The sequence below is a fragment of the Electrona antarctica genome (genome assembly GCF_951216825.1).
Source record: "Electrona antarctica genome assembly, chromosome: 11".
Taxonomy (NCBI): domain Eukaryota; kingdom Metazoa; phylum Chordata; class Actinopteri; order Myctophiformes; family Myctophidae; genus Electrona; species Electrona antarctica.
Window position 1 is genome coordinate 50,282,971 of NC_136792.1, and position 15,531 is coordinate 50,298,501.

At 44.1% G+C, this 15,531-nt stretch overlaps 2 protein-coding genes across 2 annotated transcripts in view; both read right to left on the reverse strand.

Moving 5' to 3' along the window:
* Positions 1–13,168: 13,168 nt before the first annotated feature.
* LOC306932204 (uncharacterized protein) lies at positions 13,169–13,881 on the reverse strand (the record flags this gene model as incomplete). The annotated part of the gene is made up of 2 exons (XM_079513901.1): positions 13,169–13,206; positions 13,497–13,881. The coding sequence occupies 2 exons, from the start codon at positions 13,879–13,881 to the stop codon at positions 13,169–13,171; spliced, it is 423 nt and encodes a 140-aa protein (XP_079370027.1).
* A 784-nt stretch (positions 13,882–14,665) lies between these two features.
* Positions 14,666–15,531, reverse strand: part of rsf1a (remodeling and spacing factor 1a) — a gene marked incomplete at its 3' end in the record, with an annotated part of 42,526 nt that continues 41,660 nt past the window's right edge. Inside the window, exon 21 of the mRNA XM_079513903.1 lies at positions 14,666–14,794. Within this exon, the coding sequence (XP_079370029.1) occupies positions 14,666–14,794 (129 nt within the window). The remainder of the gene's footprint in view (positions 14,795–15,531) is intronic.

Below are 15,531 nucleotides of genomic sequence, written 5' to 3' on the forward strand. Positions count from 1 at the left end.
CAGATACCAGTGTTGGTGTGATCTCGTGTTGTGTTTATAGCTATCCAGCTATATATCTCATGTTACGTTTATTCATACGAAAACATGTTGTTTTCCTAGAGGCAAAGACTTGAGTTAAAAACGTTCGCTCTGAAAGAATATATATATATATTCAAAGATTTGCGCCACATTTTCAAGAATTTTTCAAAAATAGCAGATCTGTAGGAAAAAGCTTTCGCGCACCTAGAAATCAGGCGTATGCACAGCAGGTGCGTAGGCCAGTGGACATCAATCACAATCATCAATCATCAATCACAGGTGCGTAGGCCAGTGGACACCAATGAAAGGAATGAGAATACACCCGCACACTGTATCTGCTCGGTGGCCTGAAGACGGTCCGGAGGGACCGAAACGTTGCCTTATTAACCCATTTTGACCTGAGATCAGATTCTAAAAATGTCTTCTACATCCTGACAGTTTTCTGAAAAAGCTATGTTTCTGTGTCAGTGGTTCTTCGATTTTTCAAAAATAGCAGACCTACAAGCTCGTAGCGCGCCACTTGGTGGCGCGCTATTTTTCAATAGCTAAAGCATAACATAATGCTAACACCAAAAGGGGTTCCCAAGAAAAAACTCTTGTACCGAGCAGATACACAGTGTGCGGGTGTATTCTCATTCCTTTCAAAAATAGCAGATCTACAAGCTTGTAGCGCGGTACTCGTTGACGCGCTGTGACCTTGTAGATCTGCTATTTTTCAATAGCTAAAGTATAATAACATAATGCTTAAAACACCAAAAGGGGTTGGATGCACTACGAGTCATGACATTGTTTAGTGAGGGATTAGGGTGCAATGCTGGTGCATCACTAGCACTGACTTGAAGGGACACTTTCAATGCTAATCAAACATATCTCTAACTACTAACTAATTGCGAACGAAGTGAGCACTAACTATAGAAGCTGGCCAAAACTGTCTGTCTGTGTGTCTGTGTGTCACGCTGTAACACCACCCGCCCGCTACCAGAGGGCAACTGAAATTGGAACGATACAGAGGTCCGTGTGTGTGTGTGTGTGTGTGTGTGTCAGACTGCCACAACAACTTTGTTCGCTTCCCGCGTTTACATGTTTTACTTGTATAACCACTATCTGCTAAGGTAACAGTGGAACCGTTGATTTGTTTAACATTGTGTTCTGTAATGTTAACGTTTATTGTTGATTACTTTGGTAATGATGTTTATTGATGACAGTATGCAGTGTCTACCGTAGTAGGATGATAACAACTGAATGGTTTAATCATGTCATCGTCTGCTGCAATCATGTGTTCTACAATTAAAACCCATTTTGACCTGAGATCAGATTCTAAAAATGTCTTCTACATCCTGACAGTTTTCTGAAAAAGCTATGTTTTTATGTCAGTCGTCAGTCATTTTCAAAAATAGCAGACCTACAAGCTCGTAGCGCGCCACTCGGTGGCGAGCTATGAGCTTGTAGATCTGCTATTTTTCAATAGCTAAAGCATAACATAATGCTAACACCAAAAGGGGTTCCTGCCCAAAATGGGTTTTTAAAGAATGCTATTAGTTTTGGGTCATAATAACCCCTGTCACCCTCCCTCCCCCCCACGGGAGTGGACTTCACACCTCACAGGAAAATATAAGGTATTTTTGACCTGAATTCACCTACCAAGAAAGGAATTCATATTTTTTTTTATTTGTCTAATACATGAAAAACACTAGCATAGCTTAGCATTAGTCATCACTGTCACAGTGTATTAATGGCAATAGAAAGTTCAAAATCAAATAAAATGCACGTGCCATTATGATGTGTACTATTTTGCTCTCCAGCAGGTTCACCATGGAAAGCTAGCAGGTTTCGTGATGTGACCTTTATTTGAGGCTCACATATTAATGTTACAGACAGTATCGTCTTGTATTATTATTAAAGTTACAGACAGTCTTGTGGTATTATTAATGACAGTGATTGTCATGGCCCTAGGTAGGTGACATGGCTATATTCTACGTATAAGTGTATTCTGAAATTGTGATAACCTTTGTGTTCAAGTGAAAAGTTTGCCACCTGCTGGCGTGTTTTGATTTTGCAACTCACTCACTCATTGTATTAGCAGCCTAATTAGTAGTTGGATTCAGCTTAGTGTGATTCAGTGTGCTGATTGGAGGCTGATCCTCCCATGGTCTTCATCAAGGAGCAGCTGTGTAGAAGAAGCACATGAACACATTCACACACAACACACTCACCAAATTTATGTCAACGATTCAACAGTTGAAAATAGAAAGGAGAGGTCGCAAAACTCTTAGGCCTGACTCACTAGCATACAACATTGTTGGATGCTCCTAGATGCATGAGACTTGTTTACTGATGCAAGCTCGCAATGCATTTCCAATGGAAGTCACATGGTTTGACACAACATTTGTGTTGTACGGCTTTCGGCTGTGTTTCGACTGCCCCCCTCCCCCTCATACAACACAAATGTTGTGTCAAACCATGTGACTCCCATTGGAAATGCATTGTGAGCTGAGCTTGCATCAGTCAATAAGTCCGAACTGGCCAACATCACACCCGCTCCCAAAACTACCTTATGTTAGAAGTCCCCATTACTATGCACCTCACATGTGGAACTGTCTACAATCAATCTTAAAACGGAACAACTTGATTTCACTTGAACGTTTCAAAAGACTTGTGAGGATCCATTTGAGATCTAGCTGCACTTGTTCACTCTGAATAAGCCTATCTCACAGAATTTCCCCGCCCCCCTTAATACGCCCCCTTTCGGGGTTAGTGGTGATAGCGTGACGTCACTCCATAGACGCTACATGTTAACAGAGGTAATTTAAGAAGTCTACAACTTTTGTTTTCTCAAGGTAAGGTTTGTTCTATCTGTTCGAGCTGATTTACCATCATGTTTGCTTCATAATAATATTGGTCTGTCACATTTTGACATTAGAAAATGTACTTAGAGAAAAAAACGTGTAAATGCTAATGTTAAAGACACCACTATTTACCGGAAGTGGGCGTGGAAAGCGGGCTGTGAGATAGGCCTATAGTTTCTTATCCTGTAATGTATTTGTGTTTATATTGTATGTTATGTGTACTGTAGCTCTGTACACACTGTAGTAGTGTACTGTAGCTACCGTAGCGTAGGATTTAGAAGATCTTTTTTTAATTTTGAGGTCAGGCCTAAATGGGTTGAAATGAAATGAAATCTATATTTACCCAGGGTATCTGGGCTAAGCTCAAGAACTTGTTTCCAGCCAGGCCCTGCTCATAGAACACATTTCATCGTAGTGGTTCAATGCCTTGTTCAAGGGCACTTCAGTGGTGGTAATTTTAACGTGTCGGACGGCTGATTCGAACTAGGAACCTTCCGGTATCAAGACCGCGCCGCTATCCGTTCGGCCACCGCTGCCACCCAATGGTTAACCCATTGATGCCTGAGGTCGAATCTGGGAACGCCTTCTAGGGCCTGACCTAAGGTTTCTGAAAACCTTCAAATTTTGATTCATTATTTTTTTAAATAGTTATGTTGCTACATGTATAGCAATAGCTGATGAGACACAGAGATGGCGCCGGCATCAAGGGTAGAACAACGTATAGGTTGCACCAGGCATCAATGGGTTTTAAAAACACTGCTCCCTGTGCTTGCTGTGCAAAGATTCAGTGGCTTCAGAGCATCAGTGCAGTGAGAGAGATAAGGGTTCGATGGCAGCGTATGTATTACTTACATCCTCTCAGATCTTATGAAAAGAGTCTGGATGTCAGTTTGAGTATTTTGAAGTATACTATAAACCCCTTAACAGGGACAGCAGTAGACATGGGGAAATTGGCAATGTTTCACACATTTTAAGTCCATTGATATTTAACTTACGCCCAATGCATTCTCAATGGCAATCTTTCAAATGTTTCATAGTTTTAGAAATATAGTGCTTTTAAATTTGAGAAATTCAGAATGGGGGTCAATGGCAGATTTTGGCAAGTAAAGATTTGAGGGGGGTTTGAACCCACAACCTCCAGATCATGCAGCCAGTGTGCTAAGTCACTGACCTACTTGCTACCTGCCACAATGCAGTCTGCTTTTCCATTTGAGTAACAACATTGATACAAATATAAAATACAAAAAATAAAATAACAGGAGATTTGTCTATTGTTTCTTTTGCTGTTGTTTATCTCTAGACGTTTGAATGTTTATGAACCACAATGGAAACAAGAATCTGGCTCTTCTGTCATTATCTATCCTGCCTTTTGAGAACACCATGCACAGTGGCTCACTGGGTACAGAGTCTGCCTGGGAATCAGGAGGCTGCAGGTTCAAGTCCTGGCTCTGACATAGTGTCCCAAAATCATGAAAATATGATATACAATAGTATGCCGTCCGAAACCATGGACTATAGTATGTCGTTTTTTCATGATTTTCATCTTTTTTTCAAATCCTCCAAAATCACGAAGAACGACATGCTATAGTATGCCGTCCGAAACCATGAACTATTGTATGTCGTTTTTTCATGATTTTCATCTTTTTTTCAAATCCTCCAAAATCACGAAAAACGACATGCTATAGTATGCCGTCCGAAACCAAATATGAGAAATGTATAACTTTGGCATGCTACTAGTCCTACATACTTACACCTAGAAACCCTATTCAAACCTATTTAGGTTCATCTTACGGTGGACATGTTTGCCTGAAAAGGAATCTTTGAAATGTTTCATAGTTTTAGAAATATAGTGCTTTCAAATTTGAGAAATGTATAATGGCAGATAGTGGCACGTCAAAAAATCACTTTCACCTAGAAACTCCATTCACACTTTGTATAATTCAGCTTACTGTGATGACATTTAGCCTCTCAGACCCATTTGAGCCACAGACCACCATTTGATGACATTTAGCCTCTCGGACCCTAGACTTTATTTGTGGTATATTATGCTGTATTGATGTTGGTACCATTAGGAGAGATAACAGGCAGCACTATGCAGGGGGGGGGCCCTGCTTCAGCCCTGCTGGGAGCCCCCAAATTGTTAAATCGGCCACTGGTGACAGGAGAGATGATCAGAGGAGCAGAGTTAAACTCAGGACAGAAGAATGGATATAGTTTCTCAGTGAAGGAGCAGCCAGTGAAAGAGTAGAGGTGGACTCTGGTCTCCACGTCATAAAAGGAGACCAGACCCTCCTCATAATCCACAAACACTCCCACTGTCCGGACCTTCTCTCTTACAGGGAGGAGGACATCAGGGCCAGCAGCAGCCATGTACTCATTTCCATTCCTCAACACTATAGTCCAGTAACCATTGTTGGGGGTCAGTTTGATCTTTCCCTCCCTGTTGATGGACTCTCTGGCCACTCCTAGATCCCACCCACTCTTCCCTCCAACCTGAACCTCATAGTAAAACCTTCCTGAGCAGAAGCCTTGTTTTCCTAAGACACAGATACATGGATCGAATCTCTCTTTGTTGTTTCGGAGATTCCTCTGTATGTTTCCATGACTAACTTGTTTTCCATCCTCAGACAGGATGAGTCTGCAGTGTGCTGTATCAGGGTCCAGAGTCAAATTCACCTCATATTGCTGAATCCACTTCATCTCAACATCACACAGCTTCTTCATCTCCTGACTGAGTGTCTTCTCCAGTGTCTTCTCCAGCTGAGCCACAGCTGTCCTCACAGTCCCCACATATAAAGACTGATGGACATTGACCTTTGTCCAGTCCTTGGTGGGTGGAGGAGTGTTGATGGATGTGACGTTCTGGAGGTGGTCTTCAGAGTGGGAGGTCTGCTTCAGCTCAGAGCTTCTCTTCTCCAACTGAGTGATTTCATTTTTCAGATCTTTGATGAATCCGTCAGCCTGTTTCTCTGTTGCTTTCTGCTTCTCTTCAATCACACCAATGATCTCAGCCTGGCTTCTCTCAATACAGCTGATCAGAGATGTGAAGACCTGCACACTGCCTGCTATCACTGTGTCTGCATCTTTCCTACTGAGCTCTACTGAGCATCTGAACTCCTGAATCTTCACTCTTCTCTCCTGGATCATCGTCGGGATTTCAGCCTCTGTCTTTGCTTCGTATTCTTCTTTCAACTTGTGGTCCCTGAACTGATCGGCCATCTCCGAGAAGACTTTATTAACAGAGACTTCCGGCCTCTTCTCAAAGATCTTTGCACACAGCGGACACCTGCACACATCGCTGGTGTCCCAGTAACGCGTGATGCAGGCGTTGCAGTAGTTGTGTCCACACGGGGTGGTGATCGGATCAGTGAACACCTCCAAACAGACGGAACACAGGAAGTGCTCTTCTGACAGAAAACCGCCGGCGGACGCCATTTCTACACCACCGCCGAGAATCAAAGCGTCCAATCGGAATAACTCCCTTCGTAAGAGAGAGAGAGAGAACGCGACCCGGGGATCACTGTCGACAGACACTCTTTCCGGAGAATATGTGTTTGATGATGACGCGACTACTCCGATGTTAAGCGGCGAAGATGTCGTGAAGGTTGGAAGATTCTTCTGGCAGGTGCTGACGTTGCATCGGTACACAGGTGGCGAATGGTGTTATCTCAGCGTGGGCTCTACTTTTAAACCAGGCGGTGGTGTCACAGTGACATCACTGTGATGTCACTGTGACACCACACACACACACACACACACAGAGTCCCGTGTCAGCCGTGCCCAAATAAGGAGTTCCTTCCGTGATAAGAAACATTCACACTTTGTATAATTCAGCTTACTGTGCAGACACATGCTGGAACTTTTTACTTTGAAATGTTTTGTAGTTTCTGAGTTATTTAACTTAAACACCCAATGCATTCTCAATGACAATAGCACAAACTTTGGCATGCTACTAGTCCTACATACTTACACCTAGAAACCCCATTCAAACCTATTTAGGTTCATCTTACGGTGGACATGTTTGCCTGAAAAGGAATCTTTGAAATGTTTCAGTTTTAGAAATATAGTGCTTTTAAATTTGAGAAATTCAGAATGGGGGTCAATGGCAGATTTTGGCAAGTAAAGATTTGAGTGGGGTTTGAACCCACAACCTCCAGATCATGCAGCCAGTGTGCTAAGTCACTCACCTACTTGCTACCTGCCACAATGCAGTCTGCTTTTCCCTTTGAGTAACAACATTGATACAAATATAAAATACAAAAAATAAAATAACAGGAGATTTGTCTATTGTTTCTTTTGCTGTTTATCTCTAGACGTTTGAATTTTTATGAACCACAATGGAAACAAGAATCTGGCTCTTCTGTCATTATCTATTTGGCCTTTTGAGAACAGCATGCACAGTGGCTCACTGGGTACAGAGCCTGCCTGGGAATCAGGAGGCTGCAGGTTCAAGTCCTGGCTCAGACATAGTGTCCCAAAATCATGAAAATATGATATAATATAGTATGCCGTCCGAAACCATGGACTATATAAAATCACTTTCACCTAGAAACTCCATTCACACTTTGTATAATTCAGCTTACTGTGCAGACACATGCTGGAACATTTTACTTTGAAATGTTTTGTAGTTTCTGAGTTATTTAACTTAAACGCCGAATGCATTCTCAATGGCAATAGCACAAACTTTGGCATGCTACTAGTCCTACATACTTACACCTGGGTGACATGCTATAGTATGCCGTCCGAAACCATGAACTATAGTATGTTGTTTTTTCATGATTTTCATCTTTTTTTCAAATCCTCCAAAATCACGAAAAACGACATGCTATAGTATGCCGTCCGAAACCAAATATGAGAAATGTATAACTTTGGCATGCTACTAGTCCTACATACTTACACCTAGAAACCCCATTCAAACCTATTTAGGTTTGAATAGTGTCCCAAAATCATGAAAATATGATATACTATAGTATGCCGTCCGAAACCATGGACTATAGTATGTCGTTTTTTCATGATTTTCATCTTTTTTTCAAACCCTCCAAAATCACGAAGAACGACATGCTATAGTAGGCTATGCCGTCCGAAACCATGAACAGTACAGTATATAGAGCTCTACAAGCTCGTAGCGCTGCACTCGCTTGTACATCTGCTATTTGTCAACCGCTAATGTTTAAAACAATGGTTAAAGTGGTTAAAAGCTAAAGGTGACACAGATGCGTTCCAGGTCTCAGTGGGTTAGTGATAGTAAACAGCAACTACAGCTTTATGTAAATTGTTGCCTTAACCCATTTAGACCTGAGGACGATTCTACAAATACCTTCTAAATTCTGACAGTTTTCTGAAAAACCTGTTTCTATGTCAGTCGTTCTCATACATTTTCATGTCAAGGACCCCCACATAATATATGTAATTGGCCGCCGACCCCTCCATCTGAAAATATGTTGTTCCAGTGACTCCCCCAGAAGCAAAGATTTGAGTTAAAAACGATTGCTCTGAAAGAATATACATTCAAAGATTTGCGCCACATTTTCATGATTTTTCAAAAATAGCAGACCTACAAGCTCGTAGCGCGGCACTCGGTGCCGCGCTATGAGCTTGTAGATCTGCTATTTTTCAATAGCTAAAGTATAACATAATCCTTAAAAACACAGAAAGGGGTTAATTCCCGGCCCCCGAATGAGGTTAAAAAAGATCCATTGTCGAATCCGGTGGGTGCCGTCTGCTTCAAATAATTTTTATTGACATCCGGGTTCCCCGTGGGAGCAGGAGCTATGAGAACCACAGTTTTTTTTTCTTCTTAATACATAAAACAGAGCTCCATTATTCCAACTCCTTATAAACAAAAACAAAAACAAAACAAAAAACAAAACGAAAAACAAAAAAACGGTCAACAGGGTGGGGGGGTGGGGGTCTTTTTTTTTTTAAAGCAGGAATGAGTAACAATAAAAACCTTTAGCTGAGAATATGGACAGTATTCAGTTCTTTGTAACGTCCTGTAATCCGTTGCACTCCAGGGGGAGGAGGGAGGAGCCTCATGATAACTCCTCCCCACTCCAGGGGGGAGGAGGGAGGAGCCTCATCATATTAAAACCTTCTTAACTTCACAAACACGGATCGTATACGATATCACTTTGAAGAATCGGATAAAAAAAAAAAAAGACAATAATAAAAAATAAGAACAATTAAAATATATCGGTTGGGGTTTCTCTTGGATCACCAAAACAAAAAAAATCATAGATCAAAACATCTGGCTTTATTAAGTTATCGTTAAAATTTGCTCTGCTTGAGTTTTTAAAAAAAAAGAAAAGAAGAAAGAAAGAAAAATCACGTAGGAACTTCTTTTTTTTTTTTTACGAATGAGGCCACCCCGGGTACAGAGAGGCTCCACCCCGGGTACAGAGAGGCTCCACCCCGGGTACAGAGAGGCTCCACCCCGGGTACAGAGATGCTCCACCCCGGGTACAGAGAGGCTCCACCCCGGGTACAGAGAGGCTCCATGCCAGAATGAGGCCACCCCGGGTACAGAGAGGCTCCATGCCAGTCATATTCTAACAAGACAAACAAAAAGCAATGAAACGCTGTGACCAAAAACCTATCGACACACACACACACACACACACACACGCACGCGTGCACGCGTGCACACGCACGCGCACACACACACACACACACACACACACACACACACACGCTCAAGAGCAGCATCTATATCCTCCTCTCCTTCATTTTATAGAAAATAGAACACTATATTTTACAAGAGCACTAAAAGAAACGGAACATCTATTATTATTATTATTATCTTACAAAGGACAGTATACAGGCAGAGCATATATGTACAGCAAACGTGTGCTCGCTCGCTCGCGAGACTCTGAGTCGCCACCCCGACCGACCGACCGACCTCAAGCCAAAACATCTCTGACCCACTCTCGGCCATTTTGTCATCGTCAGGGTAATGTCGCTGTACTATTTCATTTCATCATCAGTAACTTAATGAGTAGAGTAAAAAGCCAAAAACAGTAATATTATACGAGAATATTACTTTGCACTGTCGGGCTACCGTTTGAAAACATTTCATTTAAAAGGTCAAGAGAGATCGCTTGCTATATTAGTATAGCCTTTTTGGCTCGTCGTCGTCGTTGACTTCTTCTCATTCAAAACAATTGGATTGAGTTCTAAAAGAAGCCGACTACTAAACAGATTGTGTTGTTGTGGGATTCCTTTTTTTTAGTGGGTGTGGAGGGCAAAAGTAATTATGTAATATAATATTGTAACTTTTGTAAGGAGTAATATGTAATAATGAGAAACATATTACTCTCTTGTCTTGAGTAATATTGCCCAACACTGGTCATCAACAGGTCGTTTATCGTTCTTGTAATACTTGCATCTCCATATTTTCCATATATTTAAATTTTTCTTTTTGCCAGGTGAAACCTGGCTTCTGATCGCTGCTGTTGGCTATGAGGACCTTTTACGCGACCTACAGTCACTGATTGGCTGGCCGAGTCGTCTGACCCCATACTCTGAAACGCCGCCTAAGCCAATACGGGAGTCTGACCCCCTCTCAACCAAGCCCCCAGACTTCCATTGAAGTGAATAGCATGGCCTGTCACTCCTCGTCCGCTCTCTAGATATTATTATAACTCCGTGGTGTCAACGCAGAGTCTGTAACGCAGCCGAAAAGGGGACAGATGCACAGCGGAGAACACTTGGCTGTTAATGATACCCGTGTCATTCTTGTTTTCCTTTTCATTAACCTAATGCCCTACTTTGTCATCACAAGAGTGTCGAATAGCGAATAAATGTAAAAGGTATTTGAATGAAAAGGTATTGACACGAGCTGGGACTGAATAGTAACAGACTGAGAACGGAGCGGAGTAGGCCAATCAGAGGCGGGTGGGGGCGGGTCTAAGCTTGGTAGGCCAATCAGAGGCGGGTGGGGGCGGGTCTAAGCTTGCCAAGCTACCCGCGTGAGGCGCAGGAAGGGGACGTTCGGTATGTAGGGCCAATCAGAGGCGAACGTTTGTTTTTTAACTGAATTGGTAAGTCCCCCGAAAAAGACGCGCTGTGATTGGCCCAGTATAGTCACTTTGAGCGGCAGCGTGCCTTCTGCCTTCCCTGCGACACACAGGTACGCTCCGATGAACTGCAGTGGCCAATGAGGTCGCTACAATCAACTGCAGCGGCCAATGAGGTCGCTCGAATGAACTGTAGCGGCCAATGAGGTCGCTTCAATGAACTGCAGCGGCCAATGAGGTCGCTTCAATGAACTGCAGCGGCCAATGAGGTCGCTTCAATGAACTGCAGCGGCCAATGAGGTCGTGAGGTCGCTTCAATGAACTGCAGCGGCCAATGAGGTCGCTTCAATGAACTGCAGCGGCCAATGAGGTCGCTCCAATCAACTGCAGCGGCCAACGAGGTCGCTCGAATGAACTGTATAGCGGCCAATGAGGTCGCTTCAATGAACTGCAGCGGCCAATGAGGTCGCTTCAATGAACTGCAGCGGGCCAATGAGGCGTTTAGGCTTTTACATCTACGCTTGCAAACCGGACGCAACCGGCCGGTCCGAGTGCGTGACCTGTGACCTCTCAGTATAGCCGGCTTCGAGTGGACGAAACGTCAGGGCTTGAGCTCGGAAACCAATCCCAGTAGTCCCTGGAGGGCGTGGGACGCTAAGTGCCATGAGAATGATGAAGTGCTTTTAGAACGAGGTACAACGACCGTTACGGAACCACCCAACCGACGGGGTCAACTCAGCCCCGTTTGGAGCCCAAACCCGGGGCGGGAGTTTAAAAGTTAAGTTGCTTTCCTACGACTCTCTCTGGCTCATTAGTATTCTAGTTGTGTGCTCCTCCTTGACCCGATACTAATTTAGAGCCCGGTGGACAATCACACGGAACCTCTGGCTGGTAGTGTGTGTGTGTATGTGTGTGTGTGTGTGTGTGTGTGTGTGCGCTTTGTATATACGCGTGTCCGTGTCCAAATGTGAATCGCTGCCACTCTGGGGGTGGGGTGGTGGGTTGGTGGGTGGGCTGGTGAAGGTGCTTTTAACCCATAGCTTGTTTGGGCAGTCGCTCCCGATCTGCCAGGATGGTCCAGTAAGGAGAGAGACCGGGCCGTACTGAAGCCTCTTTAGACGCCATGGTGGTCAAAGCTGACTCCACCACAGCAGCAGCAGCAGCACGGGGGCAACGCAGGGCGACGAGGGGCAGGTAAAGGCGAGAGGAGAGGGAGACGGAAGGGAGGGAGAGGTGCTCCGATTGGGATTTTTTTTGGGACTGTTCCCGATTGTTATTTTCTCACGATCGTGGCCGATACCGATCCTGTTGCGTTAAGGGGACATTTTATATATTTCCAAAATTATTATTACGTCAAAACCCACGTCAAAACTGTTCCCGTGTGTGTGTGTGTGTGTGTGTGTGTGTGTGTGTGTGTGTGTGTGTGTGTGTGTGTGTGTGTGTGTGTGTGTGTCAATTGTCAAACTGCACTGGCAGTGTTTATGTCCTTTGTACAATGTATTCCTGTACTTCTCATTATGTGGACATAAATAAACATTTCAAATGTGTGTGTGTGTGTGTGTGTGTGTGTGTGTGTGTGTGTGTGTGTGTGTGTGGGGGGGGGGGAATGAGAGAATGTTTTAGGCCCGTCACATACAGTCGATGCAAAACGATATCATCCTATATATCTGATTGACTCTTTATACCACTTAAATGTTAACAAAAAATCACACCCGTGTGAACTGAGTGGTGTAAGGTCTTATATAGACTGATCAGCTGTGGTCTGACGTAATGTCTGACGTAATGAAATCACACCCGTGTGAACTGAGTGGTGTAAGGTCTTATATAGACTGATCAGCTGTGGTCTGACGTAATGTCTGACGTAATGAAATCACACCCGTGTGAACTGGGTGACCATAGCAACCGTGCTCATTTTTTGAGCACAGACAGACAGACTAACAAAGCCAGTTGTAGGAGTGGTTTACACCACTCAAAAATCGGTTTCTCCAGATCGGTGAAATTTGGAGTGAAAATTGGCCGATCGATCGGTGTTCGATCGATATCGATCGGAGGAGGGAGCACCTCCAGCAGGAAGGGAGAGGCAGATAAAAAAACGCCCGACAGAGGGAGTGTGAGAGAACGAGGGAAGAGAGAGAGAGGTTCCGAATCAAAAAGGTGAACTACTGGTGAAAAGGCATGAGTATGAAAGAAAGAAAGAAAGAAAGAAAGAAAGAAAGAGAGAAAGAAGCCAGCTGTATTCACACAGACACAGCCGTCCATCACGACTGTGGACTGTTGTGGACCAAGTTCTTAGAGTCTGCTTGCTCCTCCTCCTCCTCCTCCTCCTCCTGCTCCGGAGGTAACGGACCGTTGTGCGGCCTGCTCTGCCCGCCCGACCCCGCACTGTCCCTGGGTTCAGCCGGACTCCCGGCCCCAGGTTTCCTCGCCGTTGTTGTTGTTGTTGTTGTTGAGGCCCGGCGGTGTCCGTTGCTTACCGGAGAGCGGCTGCGCTTGCCGGCCTTCCTCTGTTCCTGAGTGTCTTCTTCTTCTTCTTCTTCATCCTCCCCCTCCTCCTCCTCCTCCCCTTCCTCCTCCTCCCCCTCCTCCTCCTCCTCCCCCTCCTCCTCCTCCTCCTTGCTATTGTTGTTGTCATCGCCGTCATCCTTGGCGGTGACACGAGAATTCTGCTCCTCGGATGAAGACTTTTTGGTCGTGGATTTCTCCTCCTCTTTATCGTCGTCATCATCATCGTCGTCGTCGTCGTATATGCGGTTGAGTTTCTTCCGGATGGGCCGGTCCTCCTCCTCGGACGACGACGACGACTGGGACTCTTGGTCTTCGTCGTCGTCCTCCTCCTCGGTGGCGGAGGCGGGCCGCCGCTTCTGCAGCATCTGGGCCAGCCGCTTGCGCCGCTGCCTGGACAGGATCTCCCGCCGCCTGCCCCGGCCCAGCTTCTCAGAGTCCTTCTCCTTCTCCTCCTCCTCCTTCTCCTTCTCGTGTGAATGAAAGCAAAAAACATACATAGAATCTCATTACTGAAAATGCAAAGGATGATGTTTTAACCCATTTTGACCTGAGATCAGATTCTAAAAATGTCTTCTACATCCTGACAGTTTTATGAAAAAGCTATGTTTCTCGTTCTTCGATTTTTCAAAAATAGCAGAGTGGCGCGCTACTAGCTTGTAGATCTGCTATTTTCTGAACCGTTTTCTGAACCAATCCCCCCCCCCCCCCCCATGTCAGTGGTTCTCAACTTTTTTCATGTCAAAGACCCCCAGAATTATCTGTATTTGGTCGCCGGACCCCAATCTGAAAATGTGTTGTTCCATGGGACAACAAAGATTTGAGTTAAAATCGTTCGCAAATAATATATATTCAAAGATTTGCATAGCTATGAGCTTGTAGATATAGCTAAAGTATAACATAATGCTTAAAACACCAAAAGGGGTTCCCGTCCTGAACGGGTTACGGTATTATCATTGTTACGTCGCCAGTTACGGCCAGTTGAATAAATTAAAGGTTGAGGCTTTATGACATGTCTGAGAGAATTCATGTGTCATGGAAGACGCTTCTGAACATTGTATTCTATTGCTAGTTTGGCTACTTGAATTCGCTTCAATCTTAACCCATTTTGACCTGAGATCAGATTCTAAAAATGCCTGACAGTTTTCTGAAAAAGCTATGTTTCTATGTCAGTGGTTCTTCGATTTAAAAAAAAAAAAGCAGATCCACGCTCTATAGAAGACATGCTGTGGCTTCTATAGAAGACATGCTGTGGCTTCTATGGAAGCCAAATGGCTGAGAACTTTAAATCCATGCCTTCTTCTTCTCCTTCTTCTTCATCCTCCTGCGCCTCCTCTCCCTCTCCTCGTCCTCCTCCTCCTCCTCCTGCCTCCGTTTCATCCTTCGCCTCCTCCTCTCCCCCGCGTCCTCCACCTATAGGGACGGTTCAATTAATCGGTCGTCACATCGGTATATCGGGCCCACATCGGCCTTATAATGCAATATCGGTATCAGTATATCGGTTTTAGCAGATATTTTATTTTATAATTATTATTTTGAGAGAAAAAAAACCCTAAGGCGGCAAATTCTATCAGTGTTTTCTAGGGAAGCTTTCAAAAGAGTCAACAAAGTTGGAACATTCTTTATGGGTTTTTTTTGCGGCGTTCGCCTTTATTTTATATATATTTTATAGAGGGACAGTAGGCTGACAGGAAATGGGGGAGAGAGATGGGGGAGAGACAGACTTGGGCTACCGGCCAAGGTGCCTGGACCGCTGAGCCACAGCCCAGGCCAAGTTGGAACATTTTTAAATAAAAAAATACTACATTCAAGCAGTCTTTGTTGGGGATATGGGCCATCATTTCAATAATGGTGCATCCCTAGTTTTGGAATAAGGAGGCATTGCTTTTTTTCAACCCTTTTTTCAGAATGGACAAAATTATTATATATATATTTTTTAATACAGAATGGGATCATGTCAACATCGGTTATATCGGTTATCGGCCATAACAGCAATTAATTCGATATCGGCCTAAATGTCTCATCGGTACATCCCTAACTAGTCTTGTTGCCACTCGCAATTTTCAATTGTTCCGTCATACAGTCTGGAGCAACATTAGAAGCTCTGATCATGAGTAAAATATAAATGCTTCAGTCATACAGTCTGGAGC